The sequence below is a fragment of the Hemitrygon akajei genome, chromosome 27 (assembly GCF_048418815.1).
Source record: "Hemitrygon akajei chromosome 27, sHemAka1.3, whole genome shotgun sequence".
NCBI classification, from domain to species: Eukaryota; Metazoa; Chordata; class Chondrichthyes; order Myliobatiformes; family Dasyatidae; genus Hemitrygon; species Hemitrygon akajei.
In genome coordinates, this window is record NC_133150.1 from 13,048,588 (window position 1) to 13,068,291 (window position 19,704).

Sequence of the window (19,704 nt, forward strand, 5' to 3'; positions counted from 1 at the left end):
ATTGGCTTTCCCAAAATTCTGTTACCCTCTTGTTACTGCCTCTCTTAATAGAGTTAGATCCAGTATTGTGCTCTATTCTGTGTACTACTATTTCTATCCATGAGGTCTGTTTTTCTTTCTTCAAGTTATGTACCATCCATTGAATAGATTTTCCCTTTCTTCAAAGTTGTATTTCCCTTGACCTGTTTCCATTATTCTTTCTGCTTGTTCTCCATTCATTAACTAGTAGCTGTGACATATTTTTCATTATATACTTGAGCAGTATGGAGGTATCAATTGACATTTAATTAGTCTGTGTTCAAATCCCATTTAGCAAAATTAATTTTTATTGGAGATATATATTACTTTGCTGGAGTACTATGATGCCAGTTGTACTGACTAGTGTTTTAAACAGCTAATTAAAAAGCTTCTCACCCTCTCCTCTGTATATTGCTTTGCAGGAGTACTGTGATGCCAATTGCACTGACTGGCATTTTAAACAGCTAATTAAAAAGCTTCTCACCCTCTCCTGTCTTCTGTTTGGTGCCAGCTTGACACCTTTGTCAACCAGTATTTTAATGTTCTAAACAGTATTACATGCAAGCAATTGACTTTATTGTTAACAACAACACACACAAAATGCTGGTGGAACACAGCAGGCCAGGCAGCATCTATAGGGAGAAGCGCTGTCGACGTTTTGGGCCCAGACCCTTTGTCAGGACTTGTCAGGTCTCGGCCCGAAACGTCGACAGCGCTTCTCCCTATAGATACTGCTTGGCCTGCTGTGTTCCACCAGCATTTTGTGTGTGTTGTTGTTTGAATTTCCAGCATCTGCAGATTTCCTCGTGTTTGGACTTTATTGTTAAGCCTGTTTTCATAATCATTTGGGCCACTGAAGTACTGTGGTGTTTCATATGTTGTAAGTAGACAGTGTATCTGATCCTTGGCATTACAAATTCTTCTGCTATTCTTTGAGTGTGATGCTTTTTCAACCAAAGTTTTTTTTTAGTTTTCTAATTGTCGTTGTTGTACTATGTGTGATTTTTCATATTTATGTTATATTTATGGTATAGCTTTCCTGGTTGAAATGGGGAGTGCAGTTCTGAGCTCCCCTGCCAAAGGTGTGAACATGTGGGGAATGCAGGCCTAGAATCCAAATTGCTTAAGTGTTTTAAGCAGGTTGCTTGCAGGATTAATGAACATTGGAGTTATGTAGGTCCCCCATAACATTGATTTAAACTCTGTTTGTCACAACACTGGATTGGCAATGTGCATGATTACATGAAACTTTTCCAGTAGAGCATCCTACTGTGTCTAGCTGGGGTTTGATCATTATGCGACCAAAGTCTATAGTTATCCATAGTTTAATGGATCAGAAATCCTTAACCTAGAATTCAAAACAGTTTTAAAAATATTTTTAGAAAAAATCATTACTGTTAAAACTTTATAAAGGTGTTTTAGTTATGCATTATGATGCAATTATTCTTGTTAGTCTAAGAGAAGCAATAACTGAGGAAAGCATATATTAAGGCAGTCCAGTGAGTACCAGCGCGATTTAAAAAAAAAAACTTTGGGCAAGTGTAGGTCATTTTCCAAAATTTGCCAGAAATTTGTGCAACATCTGTATTCAATTTTTGTTAAAGCTGCTGGTGCCAACATTATGTACTCATTTTTAATGTGTGCATGACCACCCAACTGGACATCTCCATTGAATCAATCACACAAGGGTGTTCATGCTGTTTGCAGTATACTTCATGAATGGATTAAAAGCCACTTAGAAAAGATTTGATGTCTATGCTATGAAAGCTTGTTGAACAGTGAGCAAGACAGTGGTCCTATTGGGTTAAAAATTTCTAAAGTGTGTCATTCAGATAGAAGGTCTTTTCATATAAAAGTCTAAAAGGTGATCCACACATTTCTCACATGAGATCTTCTGGGTGTAACACAAACCCTATAAAGGTTGCACAACTGGTGACCTTAATTGTATGTGATTCTTTGTGGAAAATTTAACAGCAGGTTGGCCAATTTTATCTTCAGAATTTAATCAAACGTTTAGTTTTTTTTTCTGTATCACGTGAGAGAGGATTTGGTATGTATGAACATAGAAGCATTCAATTAACTTTTCTAGTTGACACTGTAAACAATGAAGTTCCTTTTGATGATCTAATATCCATAGGATTATATCAAAAATATAGAATAATTAAGGATTTGGCCCATTGTATTTCAGGTTTTTTGAATAACTAATGTCAGTATCTCTACTCATTATTTCAATGCCCTGCAAATTTCCTTTGTAGAATGATATATATTTCATCTTAAAAGTTACAAACTAATTTGATTTTACTATTTTCTGGCATAACTACCCAGGCCTTCATATTTTTTCCCTATTTCCTTGCAATTCAAGGTAAATAGTAAAAACCTTTGATCTATGCCCTGTACCAACTCTACCAACAGTCCTGACAGTGAAAAGTTCCTCTTTGAGGGGTATTTTGAATGCCTTTATTTAATTTCAAGTCAACAGAGGAACCAGACCCAGCTTGTTACATCTGAGGCTTCTTAAATTTTTGAACCATTCTGGTACGTTTCTTGCACAATGCCTTTATAAGAGGGTGACCTCATTCCTGAAGAGTGGTACCCAGAATTGTAGATCTCAACAGCAAGTTACATCTGCTCAGTATATCTTGTTCTTTTAACCCATCTGTGTTTGTGAAACCATATTTTATTTACCTGTTGTTTATGGATGTTAACAATGTTGGAAATATCTAGAAGCAAACTATTTGTTCACAATTTATTCAGTCATACAAAAGTATCTCACAGAAACAGGCTTTTCTGCCCATCTAGTCCATGACAAACCATTTAAACTGCTTAGTCTCATCGAACTGCACCCAAACCATAGCCCTCCCTACCCCCCCCCTGCTATTCATGTGTCTATCCAAACTTCTCTGAAACGCTGAAGTCGAGCTTCCGTGCACCATTTGCACTGGCAGCTTGTTCCACATTCATGATCCTCCGAGTTAAGAAGTTTCCCCTCGTGTTCCCCTTAAACTTACAACCTTTCACCCTTAACCCATGACCTCTAGTTGTAGACCCACTCACAATCTGTGTACAAAAAGCCTGTTAGCATCTACCCTATCTATGCCCCTCATAATTTTGTATACCTCTATCAAATCTCTACACCCCTTATGATTTGTACAGCTCTGTCAAATCTCCCTTCATTCTCCTACATCCCAGGGAATAAATTCTTAACTTATTCAACCTTTCCCTACAAGTCCTGGTAAGTCTTTGAGTCCCAGCAACAATCTTGTAAATTTTCTCTGTACTCTTTTAATCTTACTGATATCTTTCCTGTAGGAAGATGACCAGAACTGCTCTCAATGCTCCAAATTAAGCCTCACCAACATCATGTACACCTTAAAAATATAACATCCCACGTCCTGTACCCAATACTTTGATTTATGGCCATCATGCTAAAAGCCGCCTTTAATACTCTATCTGTGATGCCATTTTCAGTGAATTATGGACTTGTATTCCTGATCCCTCTGTTTTATCACACTTCTCAGTGCCTTAGCATTCATGTGTAAGACCCACCCTAGTTGGTCCCACCAAAATGCAACATCTTGCACTTGTGTGCATTAAATTCCATCTGTTATTTTTCAGTCCATTGCTCCAGCCAGTCCAGATCCCGCTGTCAGCTCTGTTAGCCTTCGCTGTCCACTACTCCACCAATTTTGTTGTCATCCGCAAATTTGCTGATCCAGTTAATCACATTATCATCCAGATCATTGATACAGATAAGAAACAACAATGGACCCAGCACTGATCCCTGTGGCACTCCACTAGTCATGGGCTCCAGTCAAAGAGGCAGTCATCTACCACCACTCTAGTTTCTCCCACAAAGCCAATGTCTAATTCAATATACTGCCTCATCTTGAATGCCAAGTGACTGAAACTTTTTGACCAACCTCCCATGCAGGACCTTGTCAAATGCCTTCCTAAAGTCCATATAGACAACATACACAGCCTTAACTTCAATTTTCTTGATAGCTTCCTTGAAAAACACTAAGACTGGTTCTGTCGATGACATTGCTGCTGCTTTGCCTCTGTGTATGTCTCCCGAGTAAATGCAGATACAAAAAATCTATTTAAGATCTCCCCCATTTCTTTCAGGTTCATGCAGAAATTACCATCTGATCTTCCAGAGGACCAATTTTGTCTCTTGAAATCCTCTTGCTCATAACATACCTGGAGAATCCCTTGGGATTCTCCTTCACCTTGTCTGCTTGGGCAACCTGATGTCTAAGACAATGGAACCACGGAATATTGAGCTGCCAGTCCTGCCCCCTCCTGAAGTCTCACTAATGTCATAATTCCATTTGTTGACCTATGCCTTAAGCTAATCTGCCCTTCCTACAATCCTACTTGCATTGAAATATATGCACTCAGAACATTACTTGCATCTTTCTCAACCTTTTGATTCAGACTTTGGTGTCTTAACATCTTCTGTCTCCTCAACCTCTCCACTATATTTTCTGGCACTCCGGTTCCCATCTCCCTGCAAATCTAGTTTAAATCCCTCCTGTGCAACACCAGCAAACTTTCTTGCTAGGTCATTAGTCCCCTCCATTTCAGGTTTAAACTATCTCTTCTGTACAGGTCCCACATTTCCTGGATGAGAGATCGGTGATCTAAAATGTTGATGCCCTCTCTGCAACCCCTTAGCCTTGTGTTAAACTGTATGATCTTCCCATTTCTGACCTCACTAGCAGCAGCATGGGTAGCGATCCTGAGAGCACAACCCTGGAGATGCTGTCCTTTAACTTTGCACCTAACTCCCTGAACTTGCTTTGCCGAACCTCATCACTCTTCTTGCCTGTGTCATTGGTACCTACATGGACCATGACCTCTGGTGCTCACCCTCCCATTTAAGAATGCAGAGGACTTGATCTGAGATGTCCCTGACCCTGGCACCTGGAAGGCAACATACCATCTGGGAATCTTGTTCTCGTCCACAGGACCTCCTTTGGGTCCCCTAACCAATGAATCCCCTATCACCACAGTTCGCCTCTTTTCCCCTTCCTTGAGTCACAGAGCTAGACTTGGTGCCAGAGACCTGACCGCTCTTGCTTTCTTTTGCTATGTCATCCCCTACAAAAGCATTCAAAGTGGTATACTTGTTGTGGAGGGGAATGGTCAGAGTGGTACTCTGCACCAGCAGTTTAACCCCAACCCCTTCATGGAAGTCACCCTGTCTCCTGTGTTCTGAATCTTGGGTGTAACTATCTATCTTTCTAATGATCTGGAGTTCATCCAGCTCCAACCCCTTAACATGGAGTGTTCGAAGGTGCAGCTGGATGCACTTCTTGCAGATGAAGTCGTCAGGGACACTGGTGGTCTCCCTGCCTTCCCACATCCCACAAGGAATATTCCACCTATCCTGCCTGGCACCCCTCCTGCTGTAACTGTGCAATTATACAGAAGGAACAATAAATAAACTGGGGGGAAAAAAAACTACCTAGAGCATTTTCACCTTCTCTCGCTCAAGCTGCTCCATGCTGAAGCCTCGAAGAGGTAAAGCTTCAAATAACCACTCTAACACTGCCGACACTTCAACAACAGTTGCTTTAACCATATAGTTCCTCTTTTGTAGAAAATAAAACATTTAGATGCTAATTAATTATTTATAGCCATTTTCAGCTTGCTTGATTTAACATGGTTAATTCCTAAAGTCACTAGTCTCTTCTGTATGTTATTAGGGAACGGACTACATTGAGAAAACAGTTTCAGCCATAGTGAGGAAATTCATAGTTTATACATAAAATACACAGCTGTAATAAAAATTCTTAATTTCACTAAATGATAGCAAAGAATTTTGACCAAGACAGTTTATGTAGTTGAATGATAAAGCTATTCTAAAAGTTATTGTGATTTTGTTCTGTCTTCTAAATCTGGGAATTTCTACCTCCTGAACTGGTGACTTGTTAAAGCGATTGAACCAATATGAAAGTCGGAAAACTTTTAAGGAGTTTCTTCCTCAGAGAAAAAAATAATTCCCAGCTGAAGCCGAAAGTGCCTTTGGCTTAACTCCAGCATTCCTATTCAAGTCAGGAAAAAAAACTGGAATGTCAAAAGAAAGCAATGCTTGAAGCAGCCCAGCTAAGGCAGTAAGAACAAACTTGCTGTATTCATACATCAGCGAGAGTTGTTCCAGCCCTTGATGTGAGCAGAGTCTTAAAATGAAAGATTGCATTTTGGTATTTACCTGAATCTAACCTTCATATGATACAGTTCAGGTAAATTGAGAACTATTTTTCTGCAGCTCCAGTATTTTGAAAGACAGTCTTTCAGGACTTTGTTTGTTGCTTTCATCTGCTTTTTTAAAATGTACTGAACTCGGTGAAACTAAAGAACAAAAGTTGACTGGAGGACCATCAATTTTCATCTAACAGTCTTATTTTCATTTTGCCTGTCAGCTTGCAATGTTGTAAAGAAAATCTTCAGAATTTCAGCTTCGGATACAGAACAAACCAGTTCTGAAGGCAGCGTGTTAGAGCGTAGAAAACTTACTCAGAAAAGTGAACATTAATGCAATACTGATCAGAAGTGGATATCTTGGATTTGGGTAACAATGTCAGCGCTATATTCTAGGAATAAGGACGTGACGAGGAGCAGGAAAACACAGCCCGAGACACCACCTTGCTCACCTTCACCCACTAGCAAGACATTTCGAGTAAGCAAACCATTGGCTTTCACTGGAGTTCTTTGGTATGGTAGAAAATGGTCTTGGTGAATGCACGATCGATAATGCAGAAGTACAGTTAGTTGGTAAAGAATCCTGCAACATCTGACACAATTGCCTTCGAAACAGTCTGTTTCTATTTATGTGAATTGAGAGTTAATTGCATATTAGTGTATTGGATGTTTCAGGAAAATTCAAATGGCAATCGCAGTCTTGTAAAGATTCACATTTAAATAAAACACGCTGTTGAGTTTTTCTCACTATCCTAAAGAATTATTGCTTACTGCCTGCTATGACTTAATTTTGTCGAGTAGACCGAATCTTTAGATGGAGCAGATAGTAAATGTAATAATCAAAATCTGTCCTGTGTTTTGAAAGTTCCGATTTGTATGGTTCTGTTTACTGCTCATTCGGAGAAGTCTGAGCTCATGTTTTCCTTTCTGGTAATTGGCAATGACATGTGTACTCCCAAGGGATTCACCTCAGTAATAGTTTTATTGAAAATACTACAGTGTTCCCAATAGGTGAATAATCCAAAGGAAAATAAGTAAATTTATTGTAACCAGATTCATTTAATGCCAGTTCTAATTGTGTGGTCTCCTTAAGCATATACAGGGACAGTTTACGGGAGGTTATTGTGGGATAATGATGTCATAATTAGAAACAACTGTTGTGGAACAGGCTCTGTACTGGTTCACATTTTGAGGGGGTTTGGAGCGCACAAGAATTGCTGGAAGTAATTGCAAATCTTAAAGAATTTTTAATCAAAAGGCCACTTAAAATGAATGGATTTGTGTATTTTGTGCTTAAAGAACTTTATTTTCTTGTGAACATGTTTGTGAAACTACAGTTTTTATGGATCCATAATTTTGAAATTCTGAAATGCTTCAATATGCATTTCATTGAATTGTTTGACAATTCAAAATTCTTAATTCCTTTTATTTGCATATGCTCTGACAAGACAGTGATTATGCTCATTTTATTCTAAATAACTATTAGAGCAGGAAAATTTTTCAGTATTCGATGCATACATTAAGCTTACAAGAATTTCATCAGTTTTAAAAGAATCTGGTCAAAAAATTAACAAATTAAAATGTGTCTATAATCAAACACAAATAAAACAGTAAGTATCTAGGGAGGGTAAATTGAAATGTCTCAGTGTATACTGACTTACAAATAAGGTATTTCTAAAATTCTTTTGTGAAGTAAACTTCCATCCATGAGAAGTTCTTTAGCTTGATCAGCTTCTCCCTGTTTCACTTATCTTTTTGTTTTAAACGTATTCATCTTCCACCGTAATCCTTTTAGAGCCAGCATGTGCCTTGCGGCAGGACATATTTAGGGCAGTTCCTCATTTGAATCTGAAGCACTACGTAGCTAAGGCCAACATTACAAACAGTCCTGGATATCTTTGTCCAATACTCAGATCCACTGTTTCTGTTGTATCTTGTTAGTAATAAGCTAACATTTCATGTACATTTTTTGTGTGAAGCATAAAAGAAAAAAACAAACTTTTTGCTTCCTTTACCTTTTCACTATTCTATTCATTACTTCGTGTTTTGACTGGCTTTTATTTTTGGAATCTTTTAATTTTGGTTTCAGATTTGATTTATTAAATAGAATTATGGATATGTTGAAGCGACAAACAATTATGCTTGATAGGTCTGAATTTTTGTGATGAACCTGAAATGTAATGTTGAACAATTCTCCCAATCCCAAATTGCACAAAGTGAAATAATTGCATAAAGTCAAACTAGTGAATAGGGTTTGAATTCTTATGTGGAGTTACTGACAGTGATGTTATTGTTCAACTTGCTGCTGTCAGTTTGATCATTTTAAATGTTTATTAGATTAGGTTCTGTTGTACTCTTTTATTTTCTATTTGGGCACCAATAAATTCAACTAGTTAGAAATATGTCAAATCAATATGCATGTATGGCTTTGTGAAAGGCAGGTCATGTCTGACAACCTGATAGAGTTCTTTGAGGAGGTGACCAGGCATGTAGATGAGGTTAGTGCAGTGATGTGATCTACATGGATTTTAGTAAGGCATTTGACAAGGTTCCACACGGTAGGCTTATTCAGAAAGTCAGAAGGCACAGGATCCAGGGAAGTTTGGCCAGGTGGATGCAGAATTGGCTTGCCTGCAGAAAACAGAGGGTCATAGTGGAGGGAGTACATTCGGATTGGAGGGTTGTGACTAGTGGTGTCCCACAAGGATCAGTTCTGGGACCTCTACTTTTCGTGATTTTTATTAACGACCTGGATGTGGGGGTAGAAGGGTGGGTTGGCAAGTTTGCAGACTCAAAAGTCGGTGGTGTTGTGGATAGTTAGAGGATTGCTGAAGATTGCAGAGAGACATTGATAGGATGCAGAAGTGGGCTGAGAAGTGGCAGATGGAGTTCAACCTGGAGAAGTATGAGGAGGTACACTTTGGAAGGACAAACTCCAAGGCAGAGTACAAAGTAAATGGCAGGATAATTGGTAGTGTGGAGGAGCAGAGGGATCTGGGGGTACATGTCCATAGATCCCTGAAAGTTGCCACACAGGTAGATAGGGTAGTTAAGAAAACTTAATGGAGTGTTAGCTTTCATAAGTCGCGGGATAGCGTTTTAAGAGTTACAGAGTAATGATGCAGCTCTATAGAACTCTGGTTAGGCCATACTTGGAGTACTGTGTCCGGTTCTGGTTGCCTCACTATAGGAAGGATGTGGAAGCATTGGAAAGGGTACAGAGGAGACTTACCAGGATGCTGCCTGGTTTAGAGAGTATGGATTATGATCAGAAATTAAGGGAGCTAGGGCTTTACTCTTTGGAGAGAAGGATGATGAAAGGAGACATGATAGAGGTATACAAGATATTAAGAGGAATAGATAGTGGACAGCCAGTGCCTCTTCCCCAGGTCACCACTGCTCAATACAAGAAGACATGGCTTTAAGGTAAGGGGAGGGAAGTTCAAGGGGGATATTAGAGGAAGGTTTTTTACTCAGAGAGTGGTTGGTGCGTGGAATGCACTGCCTGATTCAGTGGTGGAGGCAGATACACTAGTGAAATTTAAGAGACTACTAGACAGGTATATGGAGGAATTCAAGGTGAGGGTTATATGGGAGGAAGGGTTTAAAGGTCAGCACAACATTGTGGGCTGAAGTGCCTGTACTGTGTTGTACTGTTCTGTGTTCTATGTATCTATTTGAATATACATGTAGCTTAGTTGGAAGTATTGTTGCCTCTGAATCAAATTCATAAGTTCAAGTACAATTGCTGAAATTCTCAGCTGCTGCGCTCCAGTCTAGTACTGTCATTCAGATGTGGTATTTTCTTGTTTGACTTGAAACCAAGGCTCTTTGTGAACTCTTTCAGCTGAATATTTACAAAGTCCAGTATCAGCATTTCAAAAAAGCACACGTGAGTTGTGCTTGGTAGGGTAGCCAAACCAATCTTGATTTCTCAGCATGGCATTTTAAAACAAAAATGGTACATCTAGTCATTATCTCATTATTGTTTATCAGAAATTGCAGAACATCTGCCACATTGCCTACACTGCATTAGTGACCATATTTCAAAAATACCTTTGCCCTCAAAGTACTTTTGGGATGTTCTTAAGGTTAATCGATGTAGTGATGTTCTGCCTGATTTGTAGGAGAATAACACAGTTTCTCTATATTAATAAATCAGTGGTGGTATAGAAAATATTATTGTCAATGTTATTATTCTACACTGAATATTTTATCCTAAATTTGTATATCCTTTTGTTTGCTAGTCCTACTGATAATTGACTGGCATGACAGTGGCCCCTTTTACTCAAGATGTTAAAGATACAAGACAGCAGTGTTTGGATTGGTTTAGAATAGCCATCACATTTTAGGGTCCAATCATCAGACTTTGAAGCAATTTTCATTGAATATTTGGCCATCAGTACTTTGATATCATACAGATCAGTCTGTAGTTTACCAGCATTAGCAAGGAACAACCAGATTGTTACTTTAAATACTCTGCAAATTATGGATACCGACAGAACAACTTTGACCGATTGCAATTCACAGGTATTTAGACCTATTTTATCATTTGCCTCCAAATACCAAGAAACCTCATCTTCCTAGTTACTGAAATCAGGCTAATTGGCCTATAATCTCCTTTCTTCTGCCTCCCTCGCTTCTCACAGTGGAATGACATTTGCAGTTTTCCAATCCTCTGGAATCATTGCAGAATCTAGTGATCCTTGAAAGATCATGACTAATGCCTCCACAATCTCATTACGAATCATGCATCTGGTCCAGGTGACTTATCTATCTTCAGACCTTTCAGCTTCTCATGCACCTTATCCTTAGGAATAGGAACAGCATTTATTTCTGCCGGACACGCAAATTTATGGGATATTGCTGCTGTCTTCCACAGTGAAAACTGACACAAAATCATCAGTAAGTATGCCTGCCATTTCTTTGTCCCTCATTACTATCTCTCCAGTGTCATTTTCTGATGTTCCAATATCCACTCCTGCTTCTCTTCTACTCATTATACAGTATATCTGAAACATTTTTTGGTAGCAGTTTTTGTATTATTGGCTGGCTTACTTTCTTTCCTGTCCTTGTGGCTTTTTTAGTTGCCTCCTCTTAAGTTTTCCAATCCTCTAACTTCCCACTAAGGTTTGCTATATTATATGCCCTCTCTTTTGCTTTTATTTTTTTCTATGACTTGCCTTGTCAGCCACGGTTGCTTCATCCTCCTTTTATAATATTTCTTCATCCCTGCAATGTATCTACCTCGTGCCTTCCAAGTTGCTCCCAGAAACTCCAACTAGTGTCTCCTTCCAATCTACAAATTCTGCGTCTACAGTATTTGTACACCATCTCATCCCTATAACTCTGGTTCCCACCACCCTGCCAGGTTAGTTTAAACCTTCCCCAACAACTCGAGCAAACCAGCCTGCAAAGGATATTGGTCCCCCTTAGGTTCAGGTGTAACCCATCCTTTTTGTACAGTTTGTACCTTTCCCAGAGAGATCCCAATGATCCAAAAATTTGATACCCTGCCCCCTGCACTGATTCAGCCACACATTTATCTGCCAAATCATCCTATTCTTATCTTCACTGGCACATGGCTTATACAGCATCCAGAAATTACTATCCTGGAGTCCTGCTTTTCAGCTTTCTACCCAACTCCCTGAATTCTCTCTTCCGAATGACCTCACTTTTTCTACCTATGTTGTTCATATCAATACGTACCATGACTTCCAGCTGTTCGCCTTCCACCTTTAGAATGCTGTGGACCAGAGCCAAAACATCCCTGACCCTGGCACATACCATCCAGGTGTTTCTTTCACATCCACATAATCTCCTGTCTGCTCCTCTAACTATGGAAGCCCCCATCACTACTGCACACCTCTTTTCCCCCTTCCCTTCTGAGCCATAGAGCCAGACAGTTCCTGCAGTTTCCCCTTAGTACGTCATTGCCCCCATCCCTCAACGGTGCCCAAAGTGATATACTTATTATTGAGAGGACTGGTCACAGGGTACTCTGCACTTGGCTGCCTATTCCCTTTCTCTCTCCTGATGGTCACCCCAGGTACCTGCCTCCTGTTACTTTGAGATGACTGCCTCCCTGTAGCTCCCATCTATTACCTCATCATTTTCCCTTACGAACCATTGAGTTGCAGATCCAGTTCCTTAAACAGTCTGTAAGGAGCTGCAGCCCAATGCAGTTTGTACAAGTAATAGCTATCAGGAAGACTGGACATTTCTCAGAGTTCCCACACCTTATACAAAGAACAGTTCACTAACTCTGGATCCATTCTCAGCACACTATCTATGTACCAATAAACAAGGAGAAAAACTTTCTAGAAACTTACTTAGAATATCCACCAGTGCTTGTCTGAGCTTGTTCTTGCCAAAGCTGGTTGAAGCAAAGCCATTCTAACACTGGTCCACTCGCACAATGGCTGCTCCAGTTACAATTTGCTTTTTATAGCTCGAATAAAACTCACTCAGAGCCTGTTCTTTTCAAATGTCTCTTGCCAAAAATATTTCTCTCTCATTTGCTACTTCAAATTATTTTATTACTTTAAAAGACTGTAAAACAAATTCATGTATAGGTAGGGTGTGGGGATATAGGAGACTAGCTTAGTTGGGCAATTTGGTCAGCAAGGATGAGTTGAACCAAAGGGGCTGACTCTGTGCTGTGTAATTCTATGAATTTAAATTCTTAAATCAAAATGAGCAATTCCTTTGTCAAGCAGTTGTCCCACACTTGTTAAATCGGTATACAGTGGATTCCGGTTAATTGGGACACAGGACCAATACATTTTGATCCAATTAAGCAGCTGCCCCAATTAGATGAAGTTTCATGGAACTAATAAACGGCATAACAAAACACAAACTGTTTAATTGAGAAACAGATGTGTATTTAAATGAAATACGGTAGAAATTAGAACACTACTAATATTACAGTATTATAAAACTGTATCAGTTCATGATGGTTATCGATTGAAGAATCATTGCTGCCATATTTTTTATTGACTAAATGAACAAAATCAATACAGGCACCTCGTGAAAATGATGGACTATCTTCAAAACCTTCCTGCGTGAAGTCAAATAAAAAAAAATCAAAAATCACATTTTTATTTAAATCTGTGTCCGTGTGTCCAAATGGATAAATAACACAAGCACATGTAACTGGTTCTATTTAAAAACTTTTTGTTCCATAATGTCTAATATCTGTTTCTGGCATCTCCAGCCTTGAATGCTTAAAACTATAGTGAGCAAAATAGATCTGAATTGTCTTGCTGTTCATTCCTTGCCCAATATCAATGACAAAAATCACTGCTTTTTGAACACAAACACATGCAGCTGGTGGTATTTAAAAATGTGATGTAGAGTCCAATGGCTACACAAGTGCATGTGATTGATGCTAGTTGGAAACTGTTCAGCAGCAGTCCTAATTAAGTGGCATAGTGTCCCAAACAAAGGGAATCCCAGCTATTTTTTTCAATTAAGTTTTGTTCATTAGGAGTTGTCCCTAATCAGAAATCAGTTTCTGATTAACTGATTCCAATTAACCGGAATCCACTACATTGTACAGAAACTCTAGAAGTATTACATTGGTTTGCAGGCTGGATAAAGTATTCCAGATTGTTTTGTGGGTCCTTGCACTGGAGATTACTGTGGAGGAGGATGTGTATCTCTTCAATCAGGTCATCTGTTGGAGAAAGGAACAGAGTCCAATTTAAGGAACTGTGCCTTCAAACCACTCCAAGCTCATCTTAAAATAACACTATATTTATAGAAATCTAGTCGGGCTGTTCTCAACATTCAGTTTGTAATGGTGTGGTTGAATCCAGTCAGATTCAACTGGAATCTGGAGTTAGTCAGAAAAATGGAATTAGTCAGAAAACTGGAATTAGTTAGAAAAATGAGATAGTGATGGATATGGTCTCTTGTGTCCAGCTGGTCACAATGAATTGGGTCACCTGTGAATATTTTAGCACCGGGTTCCCCATGAGCATTCGTTGTGCTAAACAGGTTTAGAGGTGGCACCCGTCTGTCCGCTCTCCAGCCTAGTAGCAATGGCACTTCTCACTGGCTGGTTACCGGAGATCAACCAGTGATCCCTGACACTAGGGTATCACTGCGTTTAGGTGGGATTCTGTCTTAGAGACATCCAGTCATAATCCTGCAGATGGTAGCTTTGCACCATTGGCTCCTTAGCCACGTACATACACCAAATGTCCGAACCTCTAGTTCCTTTCATCCAGGGACCAGGTCCTTTGGCCCAAGTTGTCTGTGTAGACCATGATGCCATTTTAAACTGCATGTGGTCTGCATCTTTCAATTTCTTGCTTAACCATATGCGTGCCTAAATGCCTCTTAAACATTGCTATTGTATGTTTCCTCTACCTCTGCAATGATGTGTTCCAGTCACCCACATCTGTTTGTTTTAAAATCTCTGTTTAATTTTCCTCTTCCTAACTTAAAACGATGTCCTCCAGTATTTGACATTTCTATCCAGGGAGATGTGGAAATGAAACTCCACTGGAGATCTCAGCTTTCATTGAAGGGGCAGCTTGGTTAAATTGTATGCTAAAGACCTGGAGTGAGTTTTCAGGTCAAGACCAGGTAATTTGGAAGTAAGTGTGCCATAGCCATTTATAATACCACCTGCTGTAAAGATTTTTTGAATAAATAAATACATTGTAATCTATTATTTGAAACAGAGCATTGGAAAATAGGACAGGAGACAATATTAATTAAAAATCTATTTAAACTTAGAAAAGGGATTCTGTTTATGATTTACGTCAACGATTTAGATGAAGGCATTGAGAATAACATCAGCAAGTTTGCTGATGATACTAAGCTGGGTGGCAGTGTGACGTGATGAGGATGTTAGGAGAATTCAAGGTGACTTGGTGAGTGGGCAGATACTTGGCAGATGACGTTTAATGTGAATAAGTGTGAGGTTATCCACTTTGGGAGTAAGAACAGGAAGGCAGATTATTATCTGAATGGTGTAAAGTTAGGTAAGGGAGAAATACAAAGAGATCTAGGAGTCTTTGTTCATCAGTCACTGAAGGTGAATGAGCAAGTGCAGCAGGCAGTGAAGAAGGCTAGTGGAATGTTGGCCTTTATTACAAAGGGAATTGAGTACAAGAGCAAGGAAATCCTCTTGCATTTGTACAGGGCCCTGGTGAGACCACACCTGGAGTATTGTGTACAGTTTTGGTCTCCAGGGTTAAGGAAGGACATCCTGGCTGTAGAGGAAGTGCAGCGCAGATTCACAAGGTTAATTCCTGGGATGTCAGGACTGTCTTACGCAGAGAGGTTAGAGAGACTGAGCTTGTACACGCTGGAATTAAGGAGATTGAGAGGGGATCTGATTGCAACATATAAGATTATTAAGGGATTGGACAAGATAGAGGCAGGAAATATGTTCCAGATGCTGGGAGAGTCCAGTACCAGAGGGCATGGTTTGAGAATAAGGGGTAGGTCATTTAGGACAGAGTTAAGGAAAAACTTCTCTCCCAGAGAGTTGTGGGGGTCTGGAATGCACTGCCTCGGAAGGCAGTGGAGGCCAATTCTCTGGATGCTTTCAAGGAGGAGCTAGATAGGTATCTTATGGATAGGGGAATCAAGGGATATGGGGACAAGGCAGGAGCTGGGTATTGATAGTAGATGATCAGCCATGATCTCAAAATGGCGGTGCAGGCTCGAAGGGCCGAATGGTCTACTTCTGCACCTATTGTCTATTGTACTTTGAGTTTTGAACTTTTCTTCCTTCAGTGCTGTTTTTCGTACTAACGGCGTGTAAATTTGAATCAGAAATATACTTAATATTATGTTGAACAAAATTAGTATAAGTACCACACTGATGAACATATGTTTATATGGAAGTTCATGCAATAAGGGTGGTTGGGAAGAGACACGTCTCTGAAGTCTGAGATTTCAGCAGGCTCTGTTGTTGATCCCCAGGCCAATGTATTACACATACAAATATAATGGTTGAATCTGACTTCTAGAATATTTGGAAAGGTTGGTGTTTTTATTACTTTTAAGTATGGATCAGTAAATTCTTCATGGCAGTATTCCCCCCTTTTTATAACGGGAAATAGAAATGTATAAAAAGTACAAAATGAAAGCGTGAGTAACACAAAATGCTGGAGAAACTCTGCAGGTCAGACAGCATCTACGGAGAGAAATAAAAAACTGACATTTTGGGCTGAGATCCTTCGTCAAGATTGGAAAGGTAAAGGAACCCCCTTTTCTTTCAAACTAATAAATCTAGATAAAATATCAATGCCCTAAGTGATTCTGGCCTTTCACATTAATTAAACTTATAGTGAAATAGTAAGAGAAATGGATTTTATTGAGTTACTTTTGTATGTATTTATCTTAGCTGAACAGAGGATCGCTTTTACTAATAGACTAAGACAACTCTGCTGCTCCAAAGAGCGCTAGATTAGGTCATTCTTGCCCTCAGCTATCAGTCTCTATAATGAGTCAACCTATAGTCAGGGAAGTGATGAGCCCCTCATGTTAGACTGTTCATAGTAACTTATTTTTTAGTTTTTCTTCTCAACTAATATATCTGTGCACTTGTAATGCTGCTGTGACACTGTTATTTCCTTTGGGATCAATAAAGTATCTATCTATAATTACACATGAATTACTTTTTCCCATATGTTAACTTTAGCCAACCTTTGGATAATACGTGTAGTAGGAGGCAAGTGTGATTGATGCACCGTGATTTTGGAATTCTCTTGCTGTCATTTTTCCTGCTTTCTGTATAATGTTATTGGTCCAAGTTAAGAGTTCAGCTAGACTACAGAACTGGAAAATTTCTGAAGGTGAAGTGCCAACTGATCACTCCACAACTGGACTCATTTACATCTAGAGGCAGAGTAGTGACTTAAAAGTAATTCTGGATGCACTTTGCATCCAACCCATAGTTTTTTACCAGGGAGAGCTAGTGTCTGAATAATGACTTTCTTTGCTTGAAAGTCACTGGACCTGTAGAAAATGGTAAGCACTTTCTGTACTTCATGTCTGTATGAAGTATTGTATAGACATATATAATTCTTCGTACAGACATTTATTCATTGCAAAAAAAAATGTTAAAAGTTTTAATGTATTCTTAAATATTTTAGCTTTTATTTAAAAACATTATTTTGTAAGTTTGTAAGATATTTAAATTGTCAAAAGCATTCGACAGCTTTTGACAGCAAATGAGCTGCTGGCTTAGACCTCTGTATTTAAAAGGGTATTTGAATAAGAACTGTGGATACCATTTTGAGTGGAAGTTTGTCCTGGACTGTCTGGCTCTTATGACTCTTTATTTTCTACATTAAAAAATTGAAATATTAGAACTATGAAGTCAGAGCAACTTAATATCAGATGACGCAGAAATATTGGATGATTAGCAACTGATTGTTTCTTTTTTAAAAAGAAATTCATATTATGATTCCCCTGAAACTTTATGTAACAACAAAAAAGGATAAGGTTCTTCAGATACTTAAATGTCCACGAATGGAAAGCTGCACAAAGTTGTGGATGCAGTCTGGTCCATCATAGACAAAGCCCTCTCCAGCATTGAGTACATTTACAGGGAGCACTTCCATAAGAAAGCATCATCAAGGGCCTCCATCTAGGCCATGCCTTCTCGCTACTACCATAGAGCAGGATGTATAGAAGCCTTAGATACCACACCACCAGGTTCAAAAACAATTCTAACCCTTCAACTATCACGCTTCTGAACCGGTGTGGATAACTTCAATCACCACTAATCTGAGCTGATTCCACAATCTACAAACTCACTTTCAAGGATTCTTTGCAATTCATGTTCTCAGTATTATTTGCACCAACACACACAAAATGCTGGTAGAACATAGCAGGCTAGGCAGCATCTATAGGGAGAAGCGCTGTTGACGTTTCGGGCCGAGACCCTTCGTCAGGACTAGCCTGCTGTGTTCTACCAGCATTTTGTGTGTGGTGTTGTTTGAATTTCCAGCATCTGCAGATTTCCTTGTGTTTATTATTTGCACCATTTGTTTTTTGTACATTGGTTGTTTGTCAGTCTTTGTTTATGTACAGTTTTTCATAAAATTCCATTATATTTTTCCCTTAAGTGCCTGACAGAAAATTAATCTCAATGTAGTATATCGTAATATACTTACTCCGATAATAAATTTACTTTAAACCTCACAGTCAAATTGGCAATCTGAAGGGGAATTTGGAAAAGAGATTTTTTTTTTGGAAATAAACACATGGTCCAAGTAGGCTGTATTTTTGTTTCTTTTAATATAGTTATTTTCTGTAATCCCACAAGACTGAAGGAAAAAAATAAAAAGGTATTGGAAATGAATACTGAAGCTACTGACAATTTTTCTAATACTTGTAAACATAATGGAAGTGTCTAAAATTTCATTTTTTAAACACTTGTGCCTTTTGGAAACTTTTGTAAGGGGACTAATTATAGACTATGAAGTCTCCTTTCCTCTACCTTTACCCTCCACTACCAGCAACCTTCATCAGCTTAAACCTTAACCAGATTTCTAAGATACCACATGCATTCCAAGTACGATGGTATTTAAAACAGTTGGATTCAGTAGAGTTAGTAAAACTGTAATTGTTTCCCTATAATCTATCTGAGCTGCAATTTTCCTGAAGATGTGTTGCTTAGAAGTAAATTTCAGAATATTAGTATTTGTCATATGAGGAGAGCATATTTGAAATCCAAATAACTCCATGAATGTGACCACACTATTTCTCTTTTGCACTATTTATTTATTTGTAATTTAGTCATTTTTGTCTTGCACTGCGCTCTGCCATAAAACAAGTTTTGCAATGTATGTCAGTAATATTAAACCTGATCCAGCTCTGTAGAGAACAGTTTTCATTAAAATGGCACTAAAATGAGAGAGGAAATGAAACATGTAGCTCCTTATACAACTATATATACATACATACATATATATATAAAAGTATCTTGTTTATTGTGATTATTAATCACAATATTAATGTGGATAAGTTGTTAAAAATGGGAAACCAATTTTAAGGAGAACACTTACTGTAATATGTGGTATGCTTTTATACATTTGCAAGATATTGTCTTTGTTGTTGACAGTTTTATAAAGCATGTTGCAAGAATACGTACCCAACTTTGGATTTGAATGGACTTTAAAGCTAATTCAGCAGAAGCAGATAGAGGAAATACCAGTGCACAGAAATTAATTACTGCCTGGATAGACAATAGGCCTTAAGTAACTATTTTGAAAATTCTTATCTCTAGAGTACCACATATACCTATTTGCCATAGTCTGCATTTAAACCCGAGGTTGATGAACTAACATATCTTAACAATACATTTGGAATGTAGTTCATAGTTAATAGCCATTGGTTTCATGCACTTTGTAAACTTAATTTAAGAGCAGCTTTTTTTTGATTCTGAGTTTATTCTGAACTGTTATAAAGCTATATCTTGTATTCTCTTTAACATTTATATAATTT

General features: G+C 38.6%; 1 protein-coding gene across 3 annotated transcripts in view; it reads left to right on the forward strand.

Annotated features, from left to right (window-relative positions):
- LOC140717123 (protein phosphatase 1 regulatory subunit 12A-like) overlaps window positions 1–19,704 on the forward strand; it is a 233,481-nt gene that overhangs the window by 188,806 nt on the left and 24,971 nt on the right. The window contains exon 1 of one of the 3 annotated variants that reach the window (XM_073030376.1): window positions 6,168–6,703. The exons of the other annotated variants lie outside the window; for them this stretch is intronic. Coding sequence (XP_072886477.1) covers window positions 6,602–6,703 — 102 coding nt within the window. The 5' untranslated portion in view covers window positions 6,168–6,601. Of the gene's footprint in view, window positions 1–6,167; window positions 6,704–19,704 lie in introns of those variants that run through there. 3 annotated transcript variants of the gene reach the window in all.